Below are 27,004 nucleotides of genomic sequence, written 5' to 3'. Positions count from 1 at the left end.
AGAATTTTCTCTGAGGATTTGGAAGCTTATTTTCACACTGCTCATAATCCATTTTGCTTTGTTTCTGTTCTAAGGGGAAGGAGCCCTCAGTTCGGCAGCTGGCTCTTCTACACTTTAGGAATATAATTACCCTCAACATTAAACTGGAAGATGCATTATCACGTTCCAGAGCAAGAGTTCCACCATCTATTATTCAGATGCTATTAATACTCCAGGTACACTGGTTACTTTTCTCTGGTTGTTTTCTCTCTCTTTTTCTATTGTATTGCTTAAGTCTGCTTTAGCGGCCTCTGATTTTAATCCTTCATTTAAAAGTTCTGCAGACTGCTAGAGCTTCTGTGCAATTAAATGTGGTCTTGGTCAGAAACAGGTATGTAGAGGCTCTGACTGCATGCCTTAAGACCTAGAGGGTCCAAGAATAAAGGCTGATTTTGAAACAGTGAGGGTTAAAGTAAGAATTTTTGCAGGCAGGCCAATGCATGTGGTAATGACATGACTTCCATGAAATGCTGAATGTTGCTTCATTAGCTGCTCTGGACATGAAGATTCTCACCTGTAATAGGCGACAAAGTGAGTATGTAATTTATGGTTGAATCATAGTCATATTTGGTCACTGGAACCAAATTCTGTCAAAACTGTTGATACAAAAACATTAAGACTGGCCGCTGATATTTGCGTTCAGTGTTAGACTTTTTAGTAGTGAAGAGAAACAAAAAGAGGAATTCCAGGCAAAGGGCAAGTTTAAGAAATTGTTTTCTTAGTTGCATGAGCTTGTGTTGGGGAGAAAGGGGATGAGGGAGAGAGTTGGGAGTAGATTTCCTAAGGAGCTGGGGATGCTGAGATTTTCTTGGCTAGTGGTGTTTTTTGCTGCTGTTGTTTTTTTGTATGTATGTTTGTTTGTTTGTTTTTTTAAAAAATATTTATAGCAGACAAGGGATATAGTTTCTCACACTTAAAGTTATTCTTCGATTTTCACGGTCATATGAATTAGTACTGTGTCTGAAGTTGTTTTAAAGGGCTGGATAATCTGAAGGCAGGTGATGAAAATGGAGGAAAGAAGTAAGATGACGTCCGCTTAACCAAGAAATGGAGTTTCATCCAGATTATCGCAGTGCCCATTTGTTGGGATGTATAATAGTGTGTTTAACCTCAGAAAAATTCTCAGAAAAAGATACTTAGGCAGTAGAACTGACTATCCCTTACTACCTGTCTCCCTAGCCTCCCTCTTGCCAAATGCTTCTTGAAACTACTGGCTGATGGTGGCATAATAACAGCATTATCAGAGATATTAAGATTCCTATGAGTTCCATGGAAATTAGTGTCTGGAGAGAGGAGAGCCTCAGGAAGCATGGGCTTAACTGCATAATGAGACATCAAAGAATTCACGTAATTGAGCTATGAACCCAACTGTGTTAACAGATACCAGAGACTCCACATGAGAGATTACCATTATGAAAATCTTAATCACGGGAGGGTTTTCTATCAGGCTTCCTTCCTTAGATGTGAGGTAAACTTCCCATTGGAAGACAGGCTTCAGAAGTGTCATTGCTGATCTGACAGATCTGCTAGCAGTGTTGTGGTTTCTTCTTTAGAGGATCTTAAGTATGGGCTTCAAATGAATTTCATAGTGAGCTGGAAACTGAACAACATCCTAAGCCAGAAAGTTCATAGGAGATGATGTGAAGTCGCCAGGATCAGTGCTACAAGAAACAGATTGTTGACAAACCTGCTTTCTTCAACAACCAGAAATGTTAGCAAGGTGGATGTGTGTTTAGGGTAAAAGAACAAATCCATTCTCATTGCAAAGCTGTTGGTGAAAGTCAATAATGAAGTGAGAGAGAATTTGACCTTGGGTGTTTATTTCTGCATATGTTACCTACAGTTTTGTGGTGGGGATGGTAAAAGTCCTTTCTCAGCAACAGTTCTGCCAACCTTGTGGTTTAAAATCTAATGGCAATTACAGGAAAAGGTCAGAAGAGGATCTGGGAATGAACTATTTACATGTACATGCTTAGCAGTGTTAGTCAATAATTGGATTTCAGAGCAAAGACTTTTTCATAAACTCAAATGTCATGTTAAACAAAAGCAATTTTATATGTTTGTAGCATAATAATGGCATTTACTTGAGATAGGTTAATTCAATATGTGAATAGGGCTGGAAGAGAGATAACAGTTCAGCTGCCCAAAAGGCACATGGAAATCTCATGTGTGGATTTCACAGTCCAAGAGAAGATGTGTTGGTGTGGACATTGTTTAATCCCTATTTCTGTCTACTGTGGATATCACTTCTATAAGAAACTCAGTGACACTGCAGCAGAAGTCCATGTTTGGAAGCTGAGTCTAGTGGTGTTGACCCTAGATAGACAGTGTTGAACCTGGCATGAACTGTCCCTATTCTGTGCTTGATAGCTTTCTGCAGCTACCTTATGTAATTAAAAGAATAGGTCATACTCTTCAAGACAGGAGCTGTAATGTCAACTGAAGGTCACAGATTGACAAAGGCACATGCTGACATGTACCAGTCTGTCCTGCTAGACTGGATTAAAGAAGCAGAGATGTGGTAACTTGTACAGGGTGCATCTGATATTGCTCATGCATTAGTTTGTTATAGTGTAAAGGCAGAGCTCTGCCAGTCCATCAGGAGAAGACACATTCATCATGGAGGTAAAAGGAAGCTTTTTAAAGAGGAAATGGAAGCTGCAGCAATTCTTGGACTTTACTCATGAGACAGGTGCTGACCCAGCAAAGCACAGTAAGCATGCATTTTACTTGAGCATGGGTTAGCTTCACTGGCTTCAGCATGTGAGCAGTTTCATTGACCTCTGTGTGGCTACTGACCTATTGCAAGTTACACACATTCTTGCTTGCTCAGCTGGCCATGCTCTAGCAAGGAGAATAAATGAGCCCCAGCCAAAGACCTCCTGGGTGAAAGGGCCTGAGCAGAAGTTGGTTCACTTACTTCATTGGTTGTATGATTGTTTTGCATTCTTTACATCAAATCTTTTGTCCTGACATTTACTGGAGGTATGCCTACCTGCTATGCATGCAATATGCTTGTATGTGCTATAGCACCCACACCAGTTCTCTGGCATACAGTGACGTGATGGAGGTTGTACGCTTGGACCAGAACCTCACAATTTGCCCACAGAGAAAGATACCTCTATTTCTTTGTCTTTAAGATATCAAAGATTTTTTTAAAAAGGCAGTAAAATATTATTTCTGTATGTGATCCCTCTTTGAAAAAAAGAACTACCTCCATTTCTGGAATAAAGCTGTTACAACTGTTGTAATAGCAGATCTTATCTGAAGCTTTGTTGTAAGGATTTTGAGGATCAAAAATTAATCCTCAGATTAATTCTTACACTTGTGATCTCCAGTCCAGTGGAGCCACATCTGCATCTCACCAGTGCTACAGCCTTGTTTAATTACCGGTAAGTAATCTATTGGGGAAGAAGCCCTGCCCCAAAATAGATGGAAGGAATGAAATTCCAGTGCTGTTGAAGTTGGTGGGAGTTTTTACCACTGCTTGGAAGAAGGGCCTCATACCACTCAAACTTTCTGTTGCCGGCATAGCCTGACCCAGTTACAGAGCACAAACTGAGATGTCAATGCCTTGTGGCCACTTACAGGCAGCTTAAGCTAAAGTGCCTCCAGGATGCTCCTGTTTATCTTGAAGAGCCTTCAAGAGCAGAGTTGTAACTGAGGAAAAGAACTAAAACCTGCTTTTGAGCACAGGGAGATGCACAGAAGTTCACATCAATACAGCATGTTGTCAATCTCACTTTGATGACCTTTCTCTTCAGGTGGAATTAGGAAACTGGAGGAAGAGGCATAAACAGAACCAGACATTAGAAAGGAATTTTCTGCCTTATATTGTGTGAATCAAAGAGAGTAAAACTACCACCAGAGGGTAAACAATCTGCCTTATTTCCCAAAACATGTATTGTCAAAGAAGACCTTTGCCACTGAAACTGGAACATCTTATCTCCAGGTATCTCTCTTGGGGTCTGAGAAAGTTGGAAGAGCAAAATTAGAGTATTTATCTGTATCAGGATGACATCAGGATTATCTGAGTTCGCGGAATGTCTCCAGGTGAGCCAAGGTAGAACGATAAAACGGCAGAAAAGCACAACAAAAAATCTCATGCTGAGAGATATGAGGCCTCACTAAACATAAGCTCTGAACAAAAAAAATAAATAATAAAACCTGTGGTTTCCTTTTTGGCTTTTTTGAGCTTCATTTGACATCCCTTGCCTATTGCATCTTGCAGTAAAGGGAGAAAAAATAGATACCTAAAATTACCCAGTGGGACCTGTTTGTTATCTCTAGAATGTTCCTAAATGTATGTGCAACTCCTCACACTTAAAAGGGGTGGAAAAGCACATTGCAAGAGCTGAAAGTGGGTACAGAGAGTTCTGTTTTTCCACCTCAGCAGCCACACAGCAAACTAAACAGCAGAGTGGTTAAAAACAAAATACCCTTTGCTATCAGAATACTACAGGGGTCTTTCTGTGGAAAAAGAGATTTTCTAGAACACTGCAATGTCTGGCCATAGGATTTTGAATTAGCTGGTTGCTTTTGAGAAGTTGTCTTACTAAGTCTCTTAGACCTGAAGCATAGGTTGAACAAAGTGGTGTGGGCGTGAGGTTTCATCATACTTTTAATTTCTCCCAACTCTACTCTTCTCTCTCCTCTACTTTTTTTTTTTTTTTTTGTAATTCCTGTTTTCTAATACAAAACAAAAAAAAAAAAAAAAAAAAAGAAATGTATAAATAAATATATTGCAGACCCTGTGTAAATATAAATCACCATATAGAAAACCTGTACTTCCCCTGGGTAGTGCAAAAATGTGTTTTCCTCCTTCCTGGTGAAAGAATGCCTTGTCTGTGTTGTAATGTCTTGTCTATGTTGTATGCATCAGCCCCATGGGCAAGTAAGGGGCCAAGTAAGAAATCTTACTGCCAGGACAGTGCCTGACACACAGTGAAAATTACTCCTCCGTTTTATGTTGATATAAAGGAAACTATGCATTTGACCCTCAAGTTTTACACTTCAGAGTATTTTGTAGAAGCAATGTTTGCTTCTCAGCAATGTCCTCTGTCTTATTCTGTCATGCTTATTGTCTTTATGTGTAATTGCACTTGCAGTAATTAAACTGACTGGAGTTTGTTATCCTAGAATGAATTTGTATGGCCATGATTTTTAACAAGGCATACCCATTCATTTTTTATATGAAAAAAAAAATCCTTTTGAAAGGAAATCTTGAAGTTTTCACTAATTAGGTGTACTTTACACATTTAGTATTGCTTTTCTTTTTATGATTTTTTATTATTTTGCTAGTTTGCTGATACTGGGAATCATTTCTGCATGGAAGCAGTGAAAATGCTGGAATTATTTCATCCACATCTTGGGGTATTACATCAAGCAGTTAATGCAGGTTGGGATGTGCTTTGTTACTGATGTAGACAAGAAGCTGGGAATTGATGGAAGAATTCAGAAAAGTGTCAGCAGCAGCAGCCTGAGTGTGACACAGGGGAACCAGGAAGGTCTAATTGCATATTAGAGCTGTGCTGACACTTCTGTTGTCCCAGCTGTGCCAGGCAGGAATGCTAAATAAGCCAAAGTACAGCTTTCGCCTGCTTGCATGTCAGTCTTGAGCGATTCCCCTGCCACAGATGGGGACAGTGGTGTAAGTGGTAAGGATGTGAGTCAGCGACAGTTGCTGGCTGTCCATTTTCCATTTGCAAGCTGTAGGTTTTAAGTTAAGGAGGGAAACCACAACACAACCATTTTTCCCCTGTAATGTTTTTAGTTTGGTTTCCACTTGGCATTTATTTCAAGGCTTGCCACAGTGTTTTCTCTAGGTGCAGAGGCAGAGGGGTGAGTGTGGATGCTATTAAGCACTGTGAGCTTGACTGACAGTGGGCTTTTACAGTAGTAACTGCAACTCAGCTGCTGCTTCCACACAGCAGACTTTGAAAGATGCGTGTTCATGTGGACCCTCTTTATAACATGACCAGCAGAAGTCTGTGGCCATAATGAAAGGAACAGATGGTGTTTTGAACTTGAGTATTTGCTAAAACTAGCTGTCAACATGTTTGACAGTACTGTGTGTTGCCACTTCTCTAACCTTAAGCACTGGAAAAACAGGAGAGCAACATAAAATGTTCTGGTTGTTTCGGTTTTGCTATATGTGAACCTGTCTCATGAATACCATGGCGCATAGTACTGGGATGTGCATCTTGTCCATCCTCTGAATAGAAAATCACTTTATGCTAGTTCAAGGGAGCATGACCACAGCCTTGTCTGTAGCAATTAAACACAATTTTTTTACAAGGTATTTTGCTTTGTGCAAACTCCCTTCACGTGTTGAGAGTACCTCGCTTTCCATGAAATGTCCCTTGGGTAAAGAATACCAGCCAGTTAATGAAAGGCATGGCTTCTGACGGAGCTGGCTGAATGCTGCAGCACCTTTCTGGGCTGCCCTTGGTTAGGCTGTTCCCATCCATCGGGTGCTCTGCCGTAACTGCCCCATGTGCTGTCCCACTCTGTGGTAAGGGAGAAACGCAGACCTGTCTGCCTTTGTGTTGCCTAATGTTTGCCTTCAGGATGTGCATGGAGTTACGGTGTATCTGCTGCATACAGTACCTGAGACTACCGTAGGCCATGATGATTTACTTGTGCAACCTTATCCTAGGAGTGAGTTGTTTCAGCTCAGGACAGTTAGGTATGTGTTTAACCTGAGCTAAACTGAGTAGTCCTTACTAAAATATGTATCTGCCCAGGAGTTTGCCTCCATTAGTGGAGCTGGCCTATTAAAATCGGTGCAGGTTCATTGGTAGGCTAATCCTGATCTAATAAATATAGTTAAATTGGTAAAAATCATTTTTAACTTGAATTAGAACGTCCCTGCAGACTCTATAATTATATTGGGTAGGAGGGAGAAGGTTTTAACTAATTGCATTAGTTCCTACAAATGTCTTTTGTGGACCCATTTTGGCCAGCAGACTAAAACTGGCATAAAAGATAGTATAGACATTTTGACCATTGAAAAACTCTGAGCAGGGACTGTTCCCACGGTACAAGAATCCTTTGAGGCAGGGTGCTTTAATACTGTAATTCACAGCTTGTCTACAGGGGGAACATAAGAAAGTTAATCTGAGCTACCTTTTCAAGAAGATTAATTAAACCTCATTAGAACTCTGTATGGACACACATTCTGAGAATTAAAAATCTAGAAAGAGGGGCAAGTTAAATTAATGACACTTTAATTCTACTTAAGAGGCCTATGCATAACTTACCTAAACTGCTTCCAGTTCTTAATTTAGTGGATATTATTTCATCCTCCTGAGCATCCCCAGGTAGGCAAAACCACCTGGGAATCGCAGCCCCAGCAGCTTGTTGCAGCGTGGCAGGACACACTGCAGGGCCCATTAGGCAGTCACAGCGGATGAGCATCTCTTGGTGATGCCCGGACCACTGGCTCCTCCTGGAGGCTGCAGAGACTGGATAAATCACACGGAGCGAGGCTGCAGCCAGTGGGAATTGCAGGCACTGTGAAGCAAGCAGTCAAATGGTTTGGGGGGGACAGGCAGGAGTGGCCAACGCTGCACTGCTGGGAGCAGTTTGCCCACACTGATGTGATTGGCAGCGTTGTAGAGAAATCCCATATAGTTACAGAGGAGCAAAACAAATTGTTTCCTGCATGAATTGTTTGGAAACAACTCTGACAGCTGTTTGCTTTCCTTCAGGAGTGGTTTCTCCTGGGGTTTTGTTGTTTGTCCATTTTTCAAAGTATGCTATAGAGTTTTATTATTATGGGAAGCTGTGTTTCTATTTAAGCCACCAGGGTGATTAAATAAAATTGCATAGAATTTCCTAGCCTTTGACATCTTCTTAGAAGGTGCATTGGGAAGGCAAAGAGTTGTGAAAGATATGGAAGATATGAAATGTCACCCAAGCTCTGTCCCCAAGCCTTTCCTTGCCCTTTCTGTGGCTGCTAGGGTAGGCAGCCCATGGGGACAGTGTGTAGCAGGCTCGTGGCATGAAGGCTTGTGGAGACTAATTGCTTTGTGGTGCATTTCTTCTAAAATAAAAGGCTGTGCTTGCAATCTGCAGAAAACAGGGGAGTGGTTCAGTGAGATTCTTGGAGTTATCCCTTCTCCTGTGGTGAGCGGAGAGGGTGAAATGTCTTCTCTTGGTAATTTCACAGCCTTACCCTTAGCTCTGTTGTGGCTGTGGAAATAACAGCTGTATGGCACATTGATGTGCATACTGTGAAATTCATTAACTTGCCACTACCCAGTAATTACAGACAATTAAAAGATAAACAGTTAATCGGGTGACTGTGCAGGCTTCAGATTATGTTCTTTGATTAAAATAATTATCTCTTACCAGCCTGCTGTTGTTTCCAGTAAGTTACCAGCTCCTTGCAGCAAACCCTGTGGTGTGAGGAGGCACCCATGGGATTGTCCTGTCCTGCCTGGGAGCAGGCCCCCAGGCATTGCAGAGCATCCCCTGTACCTGACAGCCATGCTATGAGCAAACTGGCTGGCCAGCATGGTGTGGTTTTGCTGAGAACTGACCATTGATCAGAAACAGGATGGGAGTGATGGGGAGGGGATGCTGCCTTGCCTGCCTCTCCTTCCAGCACTGCTGCGTGTGTGCTGCCAGAGCCCAAGGTGCCTGGATCTGGTGCTCTTAAAAATGCATCATCTGTTTTGAAGTTATTAAGCAAAGGTTTGCTCTTTAGTGCTCTTTAGTCCAAACGCAGTTTTGGAAAAAGCAAGTATACTGCAATTACACAGACGCTGGCAAGAGGAGAGCCGTAGCTTACCATGGGTAAGATCTGTCAGAAAGGTATTTTGCAAAATACAGCTGTTGCACTCGGAGTGGCTCTCACATAAAGCAACTATCATTTCTATTTGAGCAGCTCAGAGTTGTCAGCTGCTTCTGCTACTGGCCTCTGTGTATCTCCAAGCCTCCCTTCTTGCCAGCACAGATAGATAAGAGCCTTCTTGTGCTGGGCACTGTGTAAACACAATCAAAATGTGGTCTCTGCTATGGCAGATTGTGCAGCCTGATAAGAGACAGTAAATATAAATGGATGGGCAAATGGGCAACACAAGGAAACAAGAAAATAAACATACTAGAACTAATTTTATGACAAATAATAGAAAGATAATAAAAAAAAATAAATCCCTCATTCCTCCTGTATCACTCATGAGCCTTTCTTGTGGTTTCATTGTTTAGCTGAAGAGTACAAAACCTTTGAAGAGGCAGTGGGGTATTTCCACTGTTTCTCAAAAAGTCTGAATCATCTGAAGACAGGTGTTTACGCAGTGTGATGCTAGTGCAGCTCCGCTAAAACCCCTGTGTATCAGGGGAGGGACTGGGCAGTAGTTTGGTCTGAAAAGTTACAGAATAAGGTTATGTATTTTGCAGTGTTTTTAACATTTAAAAGCAAAGCAAATAGAATTTTTCCTTCGGGAGGTAGCTGTGTGCCATTAAGCAAATTAACAGAAAGCATCAGTGAGCTTTGAAAACAAGTAACTTTCATTTCAGTAGTAGGGTCGTATCTTCAAGTTGTACATCAGAGCATCTGTTGATTTCAGCCGTGCGGTTTTGTACTCCACACTGATCTACCACAGCTCTTGCAAGAGCTGCTGCGTGGCTGGCTCTTGCTGCGGCGTGGAGTTGTCATTGTGACAGGTGACCAAGGTGAAGAAGGGATGGCTATCCTTTTAGAACCACTTCTGGTGGTGACATCCTTAACCCTTGTACTGTTTGTGTTCAAGGAGTACGCAGCTCAGTGCTCTGGCTCTAAATTCGGGTGTTGTGTGCTTGTGTTTCTGTGTTTCCTTTTTAGCCTCCACATGCTGTATTGCTGAGAGAGGGTGCATGCCCTAGATCCAGGCAGTGACTTTCCAGGTATTTTGCACTGGCAGAAAACTTCTTCAGCCAGGACTGGTAGGTGATCTGGAAGATGCTTCTTCGCGGCTCACATGGATGAGTTGTTGGGGATGGAAATTGTGTCAGTGAAATTGTTAAAAATAAAAAATAAAAAATCCAGAACACATAGCTGTGTCTGCTCAGTCTATTCAAGTGTTTCAGAAAAGAAGAAAAAAGTCGAAGCAACAAGGAGGATGCGAATGTTCACTAATGATTTAAAAGGGGTGTGTGGCCATGAAAGGCAGTATCGGAAACCCTCACAAGTAGCTAACAGCAGTCAAGTTAATGTTTGCAGATCTTCAAAGCATTTCTTGGAATGTCTCTTCAAAAAAGCCTAGATGCACTGAGGGAGGGCTCTGCCATCCTTTTTTCTGTTTCGAGTCCTCACCTGAAAATAAATGTGCATTTTTTTTTTTTAAATAAATGTTCAATGAGAAAAAACTCAGAGCCAAGACTACAGAAAAGACTTAAATGCTCAGAGTTAAAAGTCATAATTTCCCAAGCAAGGTTAGATAAGCTTAATGTGTACACATCAGCCAGAATTTCAGAAGGGAGCCCGAAAGAAATGAGAGGCTTTATGTCCTTAGACATTAAACATCACATCTAAATATTCCATGACTGACAGGGTAATCTCTGCAAGGGGTTGCACTCGCTTTTCTGTGCACACGTGTTTGCCTGTGAGTGTAATGTGGCAGCACCACAGCATCTGGAAATGCAGACAAACTCCAGCTCAAGTTTATTCCTTAAACAGCTATTCAGAGCACTCAGCTATGCATAGATTTGTTTGGTGGGTTTTTCAAAGTCACATTAGCTTATTTGACTGGAGTGATTGCAGTTCTCATCTGTGCCCAGGGGAGTCTCTTAGCTGCGAATCAGACAACCTCTGGCGCTAAAACTGTGAAAGTAAAAATACGTACCATTATTGGCAGTGGGTCTTTGTTAGCAAACTGGCTGCTCAGCTAGTGCAAGATCCTAACTACTGTATTTAAAGTCTCAAAGTAACCTCCTTACTTCTAGTCATTTTGTATCATTTACTTATCTTCAGTCTTCATCTTCTGCTTTGCCTTTTGCAACCTCATATAAAGTGTTTAATAGCAGTTTCAGGAAAAATAATACATTGGACTTCTGTGGATCAGAGGAAGTGTAACTTCTTCTTCGTGCTTGATCCTTTCTGGTAAGAAGAATCCTGTTGCTATCTGTGCGGCCGAGTCATTTCAAAAACTCACCAGCCTAACACAAACCAGCCTAACACAAACCATGTCGGGCTGTTTTGTCTACCTTATCTTTTGACTGTGTCTCGGTGCCACCAAAGAAAGAAAGAGAGAGACAGCACTGCTTCTCACACTGACATTGACAGAACTTGGCACTTGCTGGAGATTCAAGTGAATATGACAAGGTTTTTATTTCTGAGGCAGTCACAGGGATCTGAAGTGCTGACTTCTGTCAATACTGCATTGGCAAACTTCTCTGCCTCTCCCTCCCATGAGCACTGTTGCTATGAGAAAAGCTAGAGGGAGAAATGAGACTAGACATGGTTTAACCCTTCAAATATTTAAGACTTTACCAGTGTGCCAGTGGTATTGGGTAAAACAAAATGAAGAGAAAATGATGTGAGGCAATGCTGCTAGGGGCTCATAACAAAACAACCTTGACTTGTGTGGCTGCATCTCTCCAACATGTGAAATTTTGCTACTGGTTTCTAGAATTGGACTAGTAATGCATAGGGCATGACCTTTAGTGTTTATAAAACAGTATTAAATCATTAACATAATTGAGGTTATTCTGATTTACAGAAACTGAGTATTTGATGCCTAAGTCCTGCTTTTCATGTTTCCACCAGTAAATATACCTAGTTGCGAACACATGCTAGCATAGTTTTAGGGTTTCACTGAAAGTGGGCCCATCGTGAACTATTGGCCCCCTCACAAGGGCTGAGGGCTTTCTCAGAGAGGGGAAGCAGTTTTCTTTCAGCTTGTCCTGGTCTGCAAAGGTGGGCCCTCCACTTTCCTCAGCCTAGGTGTGTTTTCTCACTCTGTCTTTTGGCTGCTACAGAGAAACCCCCATGGGTAAAGGGCATAGTTCAAGTGGATCAGGTTCAGATTCATCAAAACAGACTTGCGCAAATCAAAACGTAGTCCATGCTTGAAGCAATTTTCATTCTGTTTTGAGTCTGCTTCCTAAGGGCTTAAATGTCTGAGTTGGCTGACTGGGATGAAAGCAGCATGAATCATTGGGGAAAACCAGGAGGAAATAACTGAAATTTTCTGTTCAGGCTGGCAGCACGGATGAGTGGGCTGCAAGTAGGACCCAGCAGTTTAAACTCCCAGTCCTCAACCAGGGTGTTTCTTTTTACTCGGATGTCTTTTCAAAAGACAGCTATTGATCACATAGTCTCTAAGTGAACTTCAGAGTTGAACTCAATGTCTGTATGGGACTTGAAGCTCTCAAATGGGAAGTCTTCCAGAAATGCTGAACCTCATTTAAGCTGGTGGAAGAACATCAGGATTTCATCAACATAAATGGAAAAAGTTACCACTCTTTCCACTTCATACTCTCACCCTTGTTCAGAGGATTCATTAGATTAGCTAGTTCTTTATTTCTGGAAACTAGTAATACTATCAGTTATTCGCCATCTTCATCTCAGTGGTTAAATATTTTCTAGCACAGATTCTTTACACTTAAGGGCTACTGCAAATTGCCGTGTGGTAGGTTTTTATGTCACCACTTGCCAGAAATGCCAACGTTTTCTATGAGAAAGCCCATATTGTGCATACCCTATATCCTTTTTTATTCTTCCACACACTTTGCCTGCTCTCACTGTTAGCAACAAAATGTTGAATTTAGTGATCTTTTGGTCTAATGCTGAGTGGCTGATTCAATGCACTGTGTTGCCCTTGGTGTCAAGATTGGGAGGGTCACGATGTATCCACATGCGGGGCATCGTGGTGTATCCACATGCTTAGGGCATCCTCATTCTGATTGTGGAGCCCAGACAGTTGCTGCAGGGGATATGAGAACAAGATCTGTGACTTTTTCAGCAGAGTGTTGTGCAAGTCAGCTGAAGATGGAGAAGATGTGGGGAGGAGAGTCAAACACGGTGGTGCTGAGTAGTGCAGTAAGAACAGCAGTTCTTGCAGACTGTGCACAGGAGGACAGCCTTTGCTCTTTGGACAACAGTCAGTGCTCCTGAAGCCACTGTGGTATCCTCCAAAGCATGAGACTGGGTGGGCTTGGTCAATGAAAATCCTACAGTGTTTTATAGACAACAAGAAGTGTACAGACAGGGACCACTCCTGAAGCCTGTTTTTAAACAAGTAAACCTTAGCGTAACTTCACTGCCAATGGTTAGACTGTGATCGCTGCAAGATCAGTAAAAATTAGATGATGCTGTAAAACATCTGAGGTAAAAAAGGAACAGTTTTAATTACGTGTGTGTGTCTATCCAAAGGAGGATGGAAGGATGCAGACCTCAAACCTAGAGTGTGACCCATAATGTAACTAGGAGCACAGAGCTACACTGCTGGTGGTGCACGTGGCCAGGACTGGTGGCCCACCAGTCACCATGTCCTCCTGCAGTGATTTCATGCCTGCCCTCAGCTGAGGTTGCTGCTACATTGCTCAAATTTGAAAAGGCTAGATATGAAGCCATGAAGAGCATTACACACCCCAAAGTGGGTTAAGAGGCAGTCATGGCTTGTGAGGGCAGTGTTCCTCACCTCTTGCAAGCAAGGCTGCTGCTATCTCTCTGACTAATATAACAAGCAGATCTTGCTGCCCTGGTCACCAGGGTGTGTGCTGCAGTCTGTACACCTTTATCAGTTCTCCACCAGCAGGGCTGGCTGAGTAATGTGTATTTTTGCTATAAATACTGTTCTGTCTGCCTTGTGGTATGTCTTGTGACTTTTAATTTCATTTTTCTCTGTGTGTAGTTAGGCAACTATTATTACCCAGTATTTGTCAGATTATTGCCACTGCATGTGTGTCAGTCATACTGATTTAGTCCATTGCCAATTAAAGAGAAAAATGCATTTCTCAATGTATTTTTCTTTCTTCCAAGGAATCTGCTGCTTTTAGGCAGAGAATAGCTACATTTCTTAGCTGTTTTCCTGTGTGATTAAGCCAGGGCAGTTTTTGAGGCCAGGACCTCATTTTGTATTTGGACTTGACCCTGTGAACGCTTCCTGCAGCATGTTTCCTTTCACATAGCACTAGATCAGGACTGCTTTTTGTTGGTAGGCCAGGGCAGAGGCCAATGGTTAAGGGTGCCCCAGCAGGTCCAGGCTGAGGATGCCTCAGCAGCCTAACACCCAGGGCATGCTTCTGGCCTTGAGCTGAGCTATGTACAGCTGCATCCTGCATGGGCAGATAACTTCATTCTTCTGGGCCATCAAATCACCAAGAGTACTGATTGCCATGCCTTAACCCAGAAGTCTGGCTTCTATTCCTTTCTTTTCAGAGTCAAGAAGCTGGTAAATCAGGATCTGGCTGTTGGCCATTCCTGCTTGGCATCCCCTGTGGTAGAACTGCACCCACATCAACCATGGACACTGTTGTGCCACCCTCATGTGCTGTGTCACTGCTGTCCCAGCAGGGCACCTGGCTGGGCTTCAGGAGGCCTCCTTGCTTTGCTCTGCCTGATCTGACGCAGGGGAAGACAGATGCATATATATATATATATATTTTAATTTAAAGGCTGCCCAGCAGTTTGTCACAGCTGAAGCAGGTTGTAGCCTTGTATACCAGTACTTACTCATGTAAACATGATGATCAGTTGAAACATTAAAGCTGAAGCTGAGTGCTGCAGTCATTTAATCAATGACTAGCATATACTTGAGCATGTCTGCACTCGCAGGCTGGGCTGTAGTAATCAGCCCATTATGTCACCATTATGCCTGGTTGTTGGGGTGCACTTAATGCTGGAAATATCTTTTCACATGTGATTTATTAGGTAAATGGTCCTATAATACTCTGTTGCTAAAGAGGGAAATGAAAAGCAACTGACTGAGACTAGCATTTCTGGCTGTTACTAGTGGGGGAAGCTATTAGAACTGGAAACTGAAGGACCTTTCGTAAATATTGAGCAAAACTCTGTTACTGTTGGCCACGTAGAAGCAGTTAGGCATTTAATAGTTGTTTATGATTATTTTCACGCACAGAGGAGTGAGGAGCACATGGGGCAAGTTGCAGTTGACCAGAACTGAGAAGCATGCAGGGGGCTTAGTGCAGGAGCCCAGCAGATGATAGGGAGCTTGTGCAGAGCTAAGGATGGATGTGGGGTATTAGGACAGAGCAAGTGGCAAGGGGATGAAGTGAAGGGTTGAAACCAGAGGAGTCAGGTACGAGAAAGTGCTGGCCATGTGGACATCCAGCTAAGACACTGTGCTTATGTGCTCAGTGTCATCAAGAGGGTGAGGCACTACAGGATTTTTAGGGTAAGCCATTTTTCAGCCAGTGTAACCCAGCAATCCCCAAGATTTCAAGAAAGTTGGATGATGTGATGAAAAAAACATTTTTTTGCTTGTGGTTGCTCTGCCCACCAGAAGTACTTGAGAGGAAGATTTTTGTCTTTGTTCCACTTAGTGCTGTGCTAACAAGCGTGTGTGAGCAGGCTGCAATTCATGCATCAACAGTGGAGAAACTCATGCTGCCTGCTCCATGGCCCAAGAGTAGTCTCTGCACATAGAGCTGTTTTTTTTAGTCTTCCTAGGCAGGTTATCAACAGTAAGTATTTGCTACCATTTTCTGCCACCAAACAGTAACGTTTTGCTACCTCTTTGCCCATAAATGCAGGTGGAAAGGAGTTGCGTAGCTTTGCATCCAGTTTTTGGGCTGAGAAATGAGAGGTATAAGCAGCAGGCAATACACAAAACCAACTCCCTTTTGGATGCACATGAGGGTTTCACAAACCAAGTTTTCTCCACAGGATGTTCTGCATCTGCTTACAGGAGTATGGGAAGCCTAAAACTCTGTCCAAGTTTATCCAGGCTGCCCAAAAAGATGTACCAGACTATCAGCAGCCTGCAGTTTCTCATGGCTGCGACTCTTGGCAGATTGTTTCACATCTGGGTTCTTTAGAAAAGCCTGAGGAAGCCCAGTAGCCAACACAAGGTGAGAAGTGATTAATTTCTGGGATCCTTTGTGACTCACAGTGTGAGTGCCTCCCCAAATGGTCGAGCATGGTGTAACAGGGCACGTGGTTGTTGGACTAATAACATGGTTTGAATCACTGTGTCACCTCCCTACATGTTTCTTCAAAGAAATTTGGAAGTGCTGGTGCTATCAGGTTATATTTTAAGTGTCCTTGTTACTGAAACTAAAAGAATTTCAGTTATTGTGATGAACGAAAAGACAGAGATGGAGTCTGAGGGAGTATGCGGCAATGACTGCCTCAGTGCACGGGGGCAGAGGCTGCAGGCACACTTGCATCTTACTCGTGGTGACTTAGGTGGAGGGCTGATCTACCAGCCTTTGTGCCAGTGTCAATCTTGGCTGCCTATGAAGAAAAGAGCAAGACATTAAAAATATGTATCATAGGATACAGAAATAATGAATTCTGTTCTAATTGTGATTATGGTTGTTTCATTGCCACGGTAAAAAAAGTGAAGACATTTGATACTTTTTTTTTCTTTTTTTTTTTGTGAGAAAAGTAGTGGCAAATGTTACTGAAACAGATATTATATTTCTGGCAGGTTTTCAAGTTGTATAGTCTACACTTAGATAAAATGTTTGTAATGGCTTAATAATAGGCTTAATGATATTGTTGTTAATACATGTGCAAAAGGTTAAATCAATAAATTTTAACCTCAGGCAGGTTTTAAGGTTGCATTTGAGGAGGATTCTCAAGTTCTTAAATGCCTGTCTGGACTGAAGTCCACTTCAGCTTGACCTTGAGGCTTAGAGAAGCCCTGTGCATTTAAAAAGAAGGTTGTGGCTTTATGTGGGCTTATTAAAGCCCCCACTATTCTTCTGACTGTATCTATTTATTAGCCATACCAAAAGATGAATTAATCACCTACTCTTTCCCCTGTGCTATCAAATGAAGCCCGTGTGTCCCTTAAAAAGTCCATAGGAGTTTGTGGCTAGCTTACTGCATTAAGAGGGATGGAAACCTGAGTAGTTCAGTGCCTCCATCCTTGCTGGAATTACTGTTTTTGACTCGTGGAGTTTATTCCCAAACACAAGGGATGACTGGTCTGGCAGACAGGGGACAAGTTCCAGATGAGAGGGCAGAAAATTCGTAAAAGAGCTGCATTTAATAACCGGTCGTCTTCCATGTATATGACCCTTCTGGGAGAGCTTACAGATCTATGTATCAAAAACAGTAGTGCATAGGGTCCCTTTAATGCTTTCAAACTTCAATATACCATTCTCTGTTACCAAGTGATTTAATTACAAGTTAATGAAGTCAGGGATTTGGATACTGTGTTACATGCAGAAATTCATGTCTATTGTCTTGATGCTGAGTACAAACCTTTTCCGTTTGCAATGATATTCACATATTCAGGACTCAAATTCCCATTATCCATGCCTTTAGAGTAGGGCAGACTCTTGTCATAACAGTGCACTATAATCCTTCCAAAGATAATGAGATGTCTCTTGCATTTCAAAACAGTGTAACCAAGATCAGGCTGTGATCCAGCAGCTACACTCTTCCACAAGTACTAGGGTATCTGCAGCTGTTTGATATTGAGCTATTTTGGCCCTTTTTTTATTTTTCAGTTGAGAAATAAATAGGTCAGGCAAGGCCTTGAAACAAGTTTAATAGATACATCTAACATTTTTAGAGAAGTATGAAACTCTCCTGCTAAAATGAAATCGGGCTCACGAAAGGGCAGACTTATCTTCTAAAATAAGTTTTGCACAGAATCACAGAATTTCTAGGTTGGAAGAGACCTCAAGATCATCGAGTCCAACCTCTGACGTAACACTAACAGTCTGCACTAAACCATATCCCTAAGCTCTACATCTAAACGTCTTTTAAAGACTTCCAGGGATGGTGACTCCACCACTTCCCTGGGCAGCCTGTTCCAATGTCTAACAACCCTTTCGGTAAAGAAGTTTTGCATGTCAGCAGAGTGAATATTGTATTAAAGATAAGGGTAGAACCTCTGTTCTACTGATAATGTTCTATTTTTTTTTCCTTCCAAATTACAATATAGTTACCTACAAGCTAAGCAGCCAGCCTGCTAGATATGACTTTTGCTTTATTGCTACTTAGTGACATACCATACAGTAAGTATAAGAATCATGAGATGCCAAAATAACGGGAAAACACTTTTTTTTTTTTTAATTGGTGACTTGTAAGCCATGACATCCATTTCTCAGAAACTATAGTGATTTGGGTAACAATGCCAAGTTGGCTTTAATTTAAAGCTAATTTTACCTATATAAGCCCAATCACATACATATTTGGTAAAAGGCCTATAAAAGAATTCACAAATCTTCTTGTATATATAGATATCTATGTAGAAATATGTAGAGGTATTTATAGTATAGGTATCTATACATCTATATGTACTCATCTATACCTGTATAGGTATATTGACATATATTTATATGAAGCAATTGTAGTTGTACTTTGCTCCATGCTAAAACTTCCACCAAAAGTTCCTTTCACTGAATGAGAAGGTGTGACGCAAATGAGTGATTTCACATGTGGCACAGTGGATGCTGAAGATAAGAGTTTGAATGAATTCTTGGGTTCATTCTCTCACTCTGGTGGGGAGAAGAATTTAAATGAACTCTTGGGGCTGGCAGCTAAAGCAAAACAGAAGCTTCCTCTGATGTACTAAAACAGATCTGCATGAGGAGGTGTCCACCCCTTCCCTGAGAAGCTCCTCATCCATGGTACAGCAGGGACCAACTGGCTGAAGGGCAGGCTGGTGACCAACCAAGTCACCATTTGCCACCCTGTCCCTGAGCAGAGGCTGTGGACAGGTGGAGGTGACTCCAGCTTGCTCTGAGCCTACAGGTGCTCCTCTGGGCCACTCTTGTAAATAAGTGATGCTGTCATTCGGGTCATGTGGAAAGGTTGGGTTTGAAAGTCCTTGCTGAATCAATATGCATTTGTACTTGTATTTGGTTAAACAGAGGCTGGCAGAATAAGTTTGTCATTGAATAACACGGCAGAAAGAAATGGAGGAGAAATGCCGTTTTTACACGATCAGTATGTGGTGTGCAGCCTGTTACTCTCCTGCTCTAAAGAGGGGCTGCAACCACAGTACTGCATCTAAACCATTAGAAAAAATGGATTAAGGGAACTGCCCTGTCTAGTGCCTTCAGGAAGGCCAGTAACAATAGCTGACACAGGAAGGATGTTACAAGTGGATATAGCATGGTTGTGCCAAGTTGCAGAGCTGAAGGGAAGTCATTGCAGCTCCAGTGGACACCAGATGTTTTATGACTTATCAGTATGCCTTAGAAAGCATCCTGTGGATGATGGCAGAATGGAGGAATAAGACTAATGCCTGGCTGTGTTGATAGTGGGTGATTTTATATTGTAAAAGTGATATTTTGTGGCCTCTTTACTCGGCAGGTGGTAACTAAAAGATGAAGTGAAAAAGGGGCTGGAGACATGCACTGCTCATAAAGATATGGAGTGGAGTTGAGTGCAGGACTGAAGAAGCTGCTGCGAGTGGTTAGGGAGGTGGGATTTTAAGAGAAGGGGGCATTTCCTGTGCCAGGGAGCAAGGAGGGGAGGAAACAACTACAAAAAAAAAAAAAAAACCTTCTCAGGCAATGTGAGATAGATAGGAAATCAGACTGTTAAGGTGCCACTGAGCAAGGACATTTTTATCACTTGTATCACAGTTCTTCAAGCGGTCAGGGTTATTTCATGGGCAGCGTGGTGAGAGGACTACTGGGTTTCATTTTCCACAGTTGGTGTTTACTCTTTCACAAGTACCGAAACTACTTAAGTGGCAGAAAAGTAAAGAAAGCCTTACCACAAAATCAGGGTATGAGCAATGCTAAACATCACTTGTCTTTGCCACCAGTATTATATTTCACATTTGAGAAACTGGCTCCTGTGGTAATTGGAGTGGCCATTTGGAGTGGGTGGCCTCATGTCCTAATCTTTGTCAGTGGGTTATGAACTTGATGGGGTGATGAATATGCAGTAGGGCAGTAGGGATGTTGGTCTTCTAAGGTCTGGAAGGATCTTGGCTAAATACCAGCAAGATGGGTGGAGGAATCCTGGAGCAAATCTCAGTACAAGAAAAGTAGCCTTCCTCCTGTTTTTTGAAACCCTTTCTCTTCTGGAGGTCTCAGTAACTTTGAAATAATATGTGCACCTTCACAAAGCCTTTTTAATTACTCCTGTGTTATTTTTATCTGGTTTTAATTGTCGGGATAGTTGTTGGTTCATTCTGCTGATATTTCGGTGTTTGCAAGCTTTCAGATTCACTGCATTTGCCCTTGTATTCATATTTGTATTTGTGAATCTCTGAAAGTCTTACAGGACATAGCATATCTCCAAAAATTGTTACTCATTATTTAAAGCCTGCTGAATCAGAATTTAGATTCTATATGTTTTCTGTTGGATTTATTTTCTATTCATAAACTTCTGTTAGGGAATGCCAGCTGGGATTCAGGCAGCACAGCAGCCAAGGGGTGAAGCAAGCCTTTCACAAGCACACTGCAGGCCGATTCAGCTGTTTGGTGAATCACACTGAGCAGCAAATGCATCCAGAATATCAGGATCTTTTCATTTACTGAAGGAAGTGTTGCAATTTTACTCATTTGATCTTTGTGTTGCTCTCTAGAGGCTTTCATCCCAAAATGTTTTTTCTTGGTGTTTTTATGGTAGTTCAGGGCTATATTACAAAACCTGGAATTCAACTAAATTCAAGCAAAATTCCCACTGAGTATGACATTTAGGATTTTAATTTTGCAACAAGGTATGCCAAACCTACATCATATGTGAATACACTTCAGGTAGCAAAAGGTTATGAGTATATAGGGCTCTGCTCAGACAGCACAGGAGCATATATGCTGCAGTTGTAAGTGGAAAGGAGCCTACAGCTCTGCAAGGTTTGTCTGTCACCTCCACAGCCGTACAAGTCCATTTGTGGGTGGAAGTGCAGAGTTAAGAGCTAAGGGCAAAAGGTTTTTACCTTTGGGTAAATCTTACCATTCTTAGTTTTAATGTGACTTTTGCCTGGATTTTTTGATTTTTACCTCCCTTGCGCTGGGGCAAGGAGAGAGATGAAAACCTCTTCGCTCTAAATTTTTTTTGTTTAAAATATCCTGGAAGAAATAATTCTGAGTCAGTTTCACCTTTTACTTAATCTTGTTTTATAGCTTAGATGGCAGTGACACCGTGTGGTACCAGCCACTGGTGCAGTACTTGGCGGAAGCTGCTCATCTTCTGTTCAGGAAGCCAGTGCAGAATTGCAAATAACAACAAGTCTAGGGATGGTTTTAATTGATCTTTGCAAACCTCATCCTTTGTTCTCCTCGAGTGCCTTTGCACTAAGCAGGTTATACCAGGAAGGAACAGCCTGGAAATGAGACAGGGAGATGTCAGGCTGAGTGTTAGGAAAGGGTTCTGCACCCAGAACATGGTTGGGCAGTGGAATAGGCTCTCCAGAGCAGTGGTCACAGCACTGAACCTGACAGTTCAAGAAACATTTGGATAATGCTCTCAGACATAGGGTCTGGGTTTTGTGTGGTCCTGTGTGGAGCCAGGCGTTGGACTCCATGATCCTTGTGGGTCCCTTCCAGCTCAGGATATTCTATGATTCTATACCTTTCTGAAAGCCTGGATTTTAAACTCCTGGAAATAGATACTGGTTCCTTCTGTGCATCTGTGTAGTGCTGTGTGGTGAGTCTCTGGTTCTACTCATATCTCTTGGCTTTACAGTAAGACAAATCAGGTGTAGAAACAAACCAGTATCACATCTCAGTGTACCTTGGCTATGTATGGCTTGCTGCCTGCCTGCTTCCTCTTGTGAGCAAGGAAAGCTTGTAGTTGGAGGAGACAGCACTGATCTTGTGTTTTGTTTTGTTTTGTTTTTCTATTTCAGGGTGTTCATGAGTCAAAAGGTGTGACTGAAGATTATTTGAAACTGGAATCTCTGATCCAGAAAGTGGTTTCACCTTACTTAGGCACATATGGCCTGTATTCCAGCGATGGACCCTTCACACACTCTTCCTGTATTTTGGGTAAGAATAACAGTGGCTTGATTTGACATAGCACAGAGGGCATCACTAAAACCTTGGTCCACACTGGGCCAGGGCCCACACGAGAGGAGACTGTCGGTACTAGCGCAGTGTGGCTGTGCTCTTTTCCTAAGGTCATGCAATTTACAAAGTCACAGTGACTTGCCAGTGGCAGAAGTTGAAAGCAGATCATCATAACAGCACTTAATTGCTTTAAATCTATGAATTTGGAGTGGGTTTAGCTTTTCCATTCTATTTTTTAAGGAGGAAGTTTTAACACAGGATGCTTTATGGACAGTGAGAGGAGGGAGGAAGAAGCCATTTTAAGAGTGCTGAATAGTGTCTGTTAATTAGTGCTCAAAGATCACTAGCTTGTTTAAAGCAGGAAAGAGTAGGAATTTGTCTTAGAAAAGACTAAACTAAATGATAAGACATTGAATATGTAATATGTCTCTGCAAAATGGAAGGTAATAAGCTGTTCTCCGTTCCACTGGAGATAAGAAGAGTGGAGTACACATAGCAAGGGAAATCTAGATTACCTGGAAGGGAAAATCTCTAATGTTGCATTGATTAGGTGCTGGAATAAACATCTATGGAGACTGTTGATTCTTCACTATGGTAGGTGCTATTTACATGCCACATACACGGCATCCATAAGGACCAAGGTGGCTAGACATGGTGCTACCTGATGGCAGAGGTTGATTGGATGACTTTCTCAAGTCCCTTCCAGATTATTGTCTAGGATTCCTTGTGTTCAGAAGCATTTGGTGACTTCTGTGAAGGTAAGATTAGGCCAAGATGAAAGTATTTTAAAAATTCCCCTGAATAATTAAATCTGTTGAAAATGCAAGGGGGATGCTACTGTAAGTCAACAAGCAAATATGGTAGTACCCATATATTTTAATGTAAATACTGTGATGGTCTTCTTGAATAGAGAAAACAGAGGAGAAAATAAGTTTGTGTGTTTTCTATGCAGCCAATTTCATCTATTTGTTTGTCAGAAATGGTCAATAAGGAAGCTAATTTTCCCCTGAAGCTGAATAGAAAAATGGTTATATTGCAATAGGTGTTTAAGAAACAAATCAGTTTTATGTGAATTAATAGAGGCCGGTTATTTATGGAAAATGGATTAGGATAACTACTTTGTATTCTGTGCTTGCCATTAAAAGCCACAAGCATTTAAGAGGAACTCCAAATTGTTCTCTGAATAAAAGCTTGTATGTCAGGTTGGAAAAAAATGCACTCAGGGAGAATAAAACTTCATTGAAATGGATTATCAGAAAATAAATGTTATGAGTGCAGAAAATAGGAAGGTTTAGTTGGACTGGGCACTTTGCCTTGCTGTGGTGTAGATCTGTAGGAATACCCCTGAATAGTTCTTACTCTAGTCAGTGAACCTGGATCCAAGGGAGCTGAGAGAAGAGGTCTCTCTGCTGCTTTTGAACTAATGTGTCTAATCCTGTCCAGCTATTTTGACAGTATGATTTAAAGTTCTGATATATTTTCTGTGGGACTGATGAGGCCCTTGATCCCTTTTCTTGCCCATCTGGCCTGCACAGCCTTCCCCTTCAGCCAAACCTTGGTGTGACCAAAAAGCCAGAGTTCCTGTAGCAGGGCTGCCCCTTATCTATTTGCCAGGTCCAATTCCTAATAGAAAAAGTCCTGAAGTGATCTTGGTTCAGTTGATTTTATTGCTGAGGCAAAAACATCTGCAAAGTGCAATCTTAAGTACAGAAACTTTTTTTATTAGTAGCAGTAATAGTACAGCATGTGATTAGAATATATGTCCAGATAAGCAACTAAGAATAATTTGAGAAGAGAAAGGCATCTGTAAAAGGGAATCAAATGGTTTATAGGGAAACGTGGGCTTTCATCCTAACTGAGAGTTGTGGTTTTTTTTATTTGCAGTGGCTATGGTTGACTGCCAGGTTATAATTCAGTTCCTTTTCTTGGCCCTGTCCCTTCCATGGGGATGGGAAAGTGAGAGTGGAAGGGAGAGAGTTTCAGAAATGAGATACAGTAGTCACACCACTGATATTTTTAGCATAAGTGAGGCAGAGTAACGAAATCAGCAAAGTATTTGCATGATGATCATTTTGATCTAGCTGCGGGAGAGCACTCCAGACCTAAACCACTGGTGCAGGTTCTCCGTGCTGATTTGCTGCCACCTACTGCTCATTCTTCGGAAAGAACCCACTTGGTTAACAACTGCATTAATAAAATTGCTGCTGGACTGAGTGCGGGTTTGTTTGCCAGCAAGGTTGCTCTGGGCACTGCCCTCCAGTTACCCTTTCCAAATTTTCTTGGTGCTCTCTCCTTGCGTGGTCTCCGAACAATGCTTTGAATCAAAGTGTTTCTGTAATGATTTAGTACAGCTGTATGTTGTAATATGTGCACCCCAAATTTGGATACCTGATTTTCCCAGGGTAGGTGGCAGGTTCTCTGCTTTCTTAGGCAGATTGGTGGCACTGTCTCTGCAATGCACTTTTGGTTTCATGTGAAAAAATTAGGTTTTGAAAGCACAAGTGGAAGTAAAGTTAAATAAAAATCAGTGCCACCAATCCTAAGGCCAAAGTCAGATTTCTACTAGAAATTAGTTATGACCTTTATAGACAGAACAAAATTTGACTTTCTGTAATTGCTTTAAGAAAGCATTTGTAAATGTACATCAAGTCTTGTACGATATTTACTGTTTTTACTCCAGCAGTTGAAATTGTATGAATTTTCCAGGGAAGTTGTCGAGTCTCCTTCTCTGGAGATATTCAAGACCTGTCTGGATGTCCACCTGGGCAACCTACTCTGGGGAACCTGCTTTGGCAGGGGATTCTGTGAATAAAAGGGAATTTTCTGCTCTTTTTTTTTTTTTTAATAGCTTTGGGGTATTCAATATGATAAGGAAGTCTAGGAAATCTGAAACATATGGATCTATAAAACCATCAAAATGTATTCTTTCAAAAATGTCCTTTCATAGAATAAAAGTTTATGAATATTTGGGCCTTGACTTTTCTTTTGAACACTTGTAATTATACATAGGAGGCTTTATTGATATTACTCTGTATCTTTCTCTGTTTACAGAGAAGCGGTTCTTCAGGCGCTCCAAGTCGGGTGACATCCTTGCCAAGAACCCCGTGGTGCGGTCAAAAAGTTACAATAATCCACTGTTGACACCAGTAGCTGAGTATGAAACTGAGGGCATGGCTGCCAATGGAACAGGCATCCGAAGGCACTCTGTTTCAGAAATGACCTCCTGCCTGGAGCTCCAGGGGTACTCCAACCTCACCACCATAATGGACAATGGTTCCAAGAACTCCATGACAGCCACAAAAAACTCGCTGTCAGGAGATCAGGAAAGGTCAAGTGCTGGGTCAGTGGAATGCTCTGGCAAGCTTGGCACAGCTGAGCAACAGAAAGGACTCTTCCACTCAATGGATGACCCACACAGGTCTTTTGAGTTGGACAGGGACCCATCCTTGATTCCAGTTCCTTCTTCTAGCCCTGAGAACATAGTGGATCAAATTTTAGAGTCAATTGACTCTGATTCTGAAGGCATTTTTATTGATTTTGGCCGAGGCTGTTCCAGTTCATCAGCATACAATGTGGACGTGAACAGACAGAGCATCATGTGAAGGACATCGGGATACAGACCTTGGGTTTTAATATTATATATGAAAACTACTAACACATTGAGGCTGACTGTGGACAAACTATATATGTCTAGGGCAGAACCTATGTTGTAGGTTATCACAGCTGTATTGAAGTATATAAACACAACAGTTTACAATAAGCGGGAATCTGTTGCAGGGGAGAAGAAACCACAACCACTTCTCCATGTCCCCACTACTGCAGTCTGATTTCTTACTGTCTTTCTAAATTTAGGGATTCACAAACTGACAAGTGTCTGCTAAAATGCTGTTAGTGCAACTGGCAGTGTTTTTTCAGTAATACAGCCTAGTAAATTACTGTGTTCACTATTAATTTTCTCAAGAGATTCCTGTAGAAGGGCAAGTTGTACTCTGAACTGTAAGACATCAGCCAGAGCACAAAACCATATCCTTTTAAAAAGAAAAAAAAAGTCTGTGGCCCTTCATGCCACAGAATATGGTGATAAAGAAGTCTCTTTTAACCTTTTCTTGTACATCTTGTGTGCACTCCTTTGCCCAACAGTGAGTTAGAGTTCTCAAAGAAAGGCAAATAAACAGAAATGCGCTACCTGATGTCATGCAATGCCTGATGCTGTTTCACAGCCAATGCCTTGTGTCTGTAAGAGAGTTGTCATGAAACTGGTTTTTAAGACCAAGTTAATTTGCTCTGAATATGGCACTTTCAAGAAATCTGCATACTACTGACTCATGGAGCATCCATTGTATGGAGCGGTTCCAGCAGAATTCAACGTAATTGTTTCCTAAATAAATAAAAATATGGCCTCTCAGTGGAAATCCTCATTATATATTTATATTCTTAAAGGAACACCATAATGTCTATACTGTAAATTATGTATTGATACTCAGGGATTGTGAGCGTTGCAGCTCTGCTAATCCTGAGCACTCTCCACTGTTTGTCACTAGCAGTAATAGGGTATGAGAGATGTGTCAGTGGTTTTACAGCAGATTGGTACATATGATACCAATGTTAACCAGAAATCCTGATGCCTGACAGATTTTGACCAGATGGCTTTGCAGTCTATGCAGTGTTGCTTGAGGTCTCTCTGTTCCAGGCATCTCTTCTGGTGCAGAGAGGCAGTAGACCCCTACAGAGCTGCTCAGCAAAGATGGACATCCATTTGGTGTGGCAGGGCCTGGTTCTTAGCTCAGACATTCAAGGACTCTCCAGCTTTGCTCTGCATTTGTGCTGCTGACCCCAAAATTCACCAAACCTGTCCCCAGATTTTGAT

General features: G+C 41.8%; 1 protein-coding gene across 5 annotated transcripts in view; it reads left to right on the top strand.

Annotated features, from left to right (window-relative positions):
• The window catches only part of PRR5 (proline rich 5), an 86,447-nt gene extending 59,905 nt beyond the window's left edge, over window positions 1–26,542 (top strand). For all 5 annotated transcript variants that reach the window (XM_032189016.1, XM_032189008.1, XM_032188999.1 and 2 more), the window contains 3 exons: window positions 75–215; window positions 21,978–22,116; window positions 25,189–26,542. In XM_032189016.1, the coding sequence (XP_032044907.1) occupies window positions 75–215; window positions 21,978–22,116; window positions 25,189–25,739 (831 nt within the window). In that variant the 3' untranslated portion in view covers window positions 25,740–26,542. The remainder of the gene's footprint in view (window positions 1–74; window positions 216–21,977; window positions 22,117–25,188) is intronic.
• Window positions 26,543–27,004: the final 462 nt, after the last annotated feature.

This window comes from Aythya fuligula, chromosome 1, assembly GCF_009819795.1.
Source record: "Aythya fuligula isolate bAytFul2 chromosome 1, bAytFul2.pri, whole genome shotgun sequence".
Classification (NCBI taxonomy): domain Eukaryota; kingdom Metazoa; phylum Chordata; class Aves; order Anseriformes; family Anatidae; genus Aythya; species Aythya fuligula.
The sequence above is the reverse complement of the archived record's forward strand: the minus strand, read 5'-3'. Positions and strand labels throughout refer to the sequence as shown.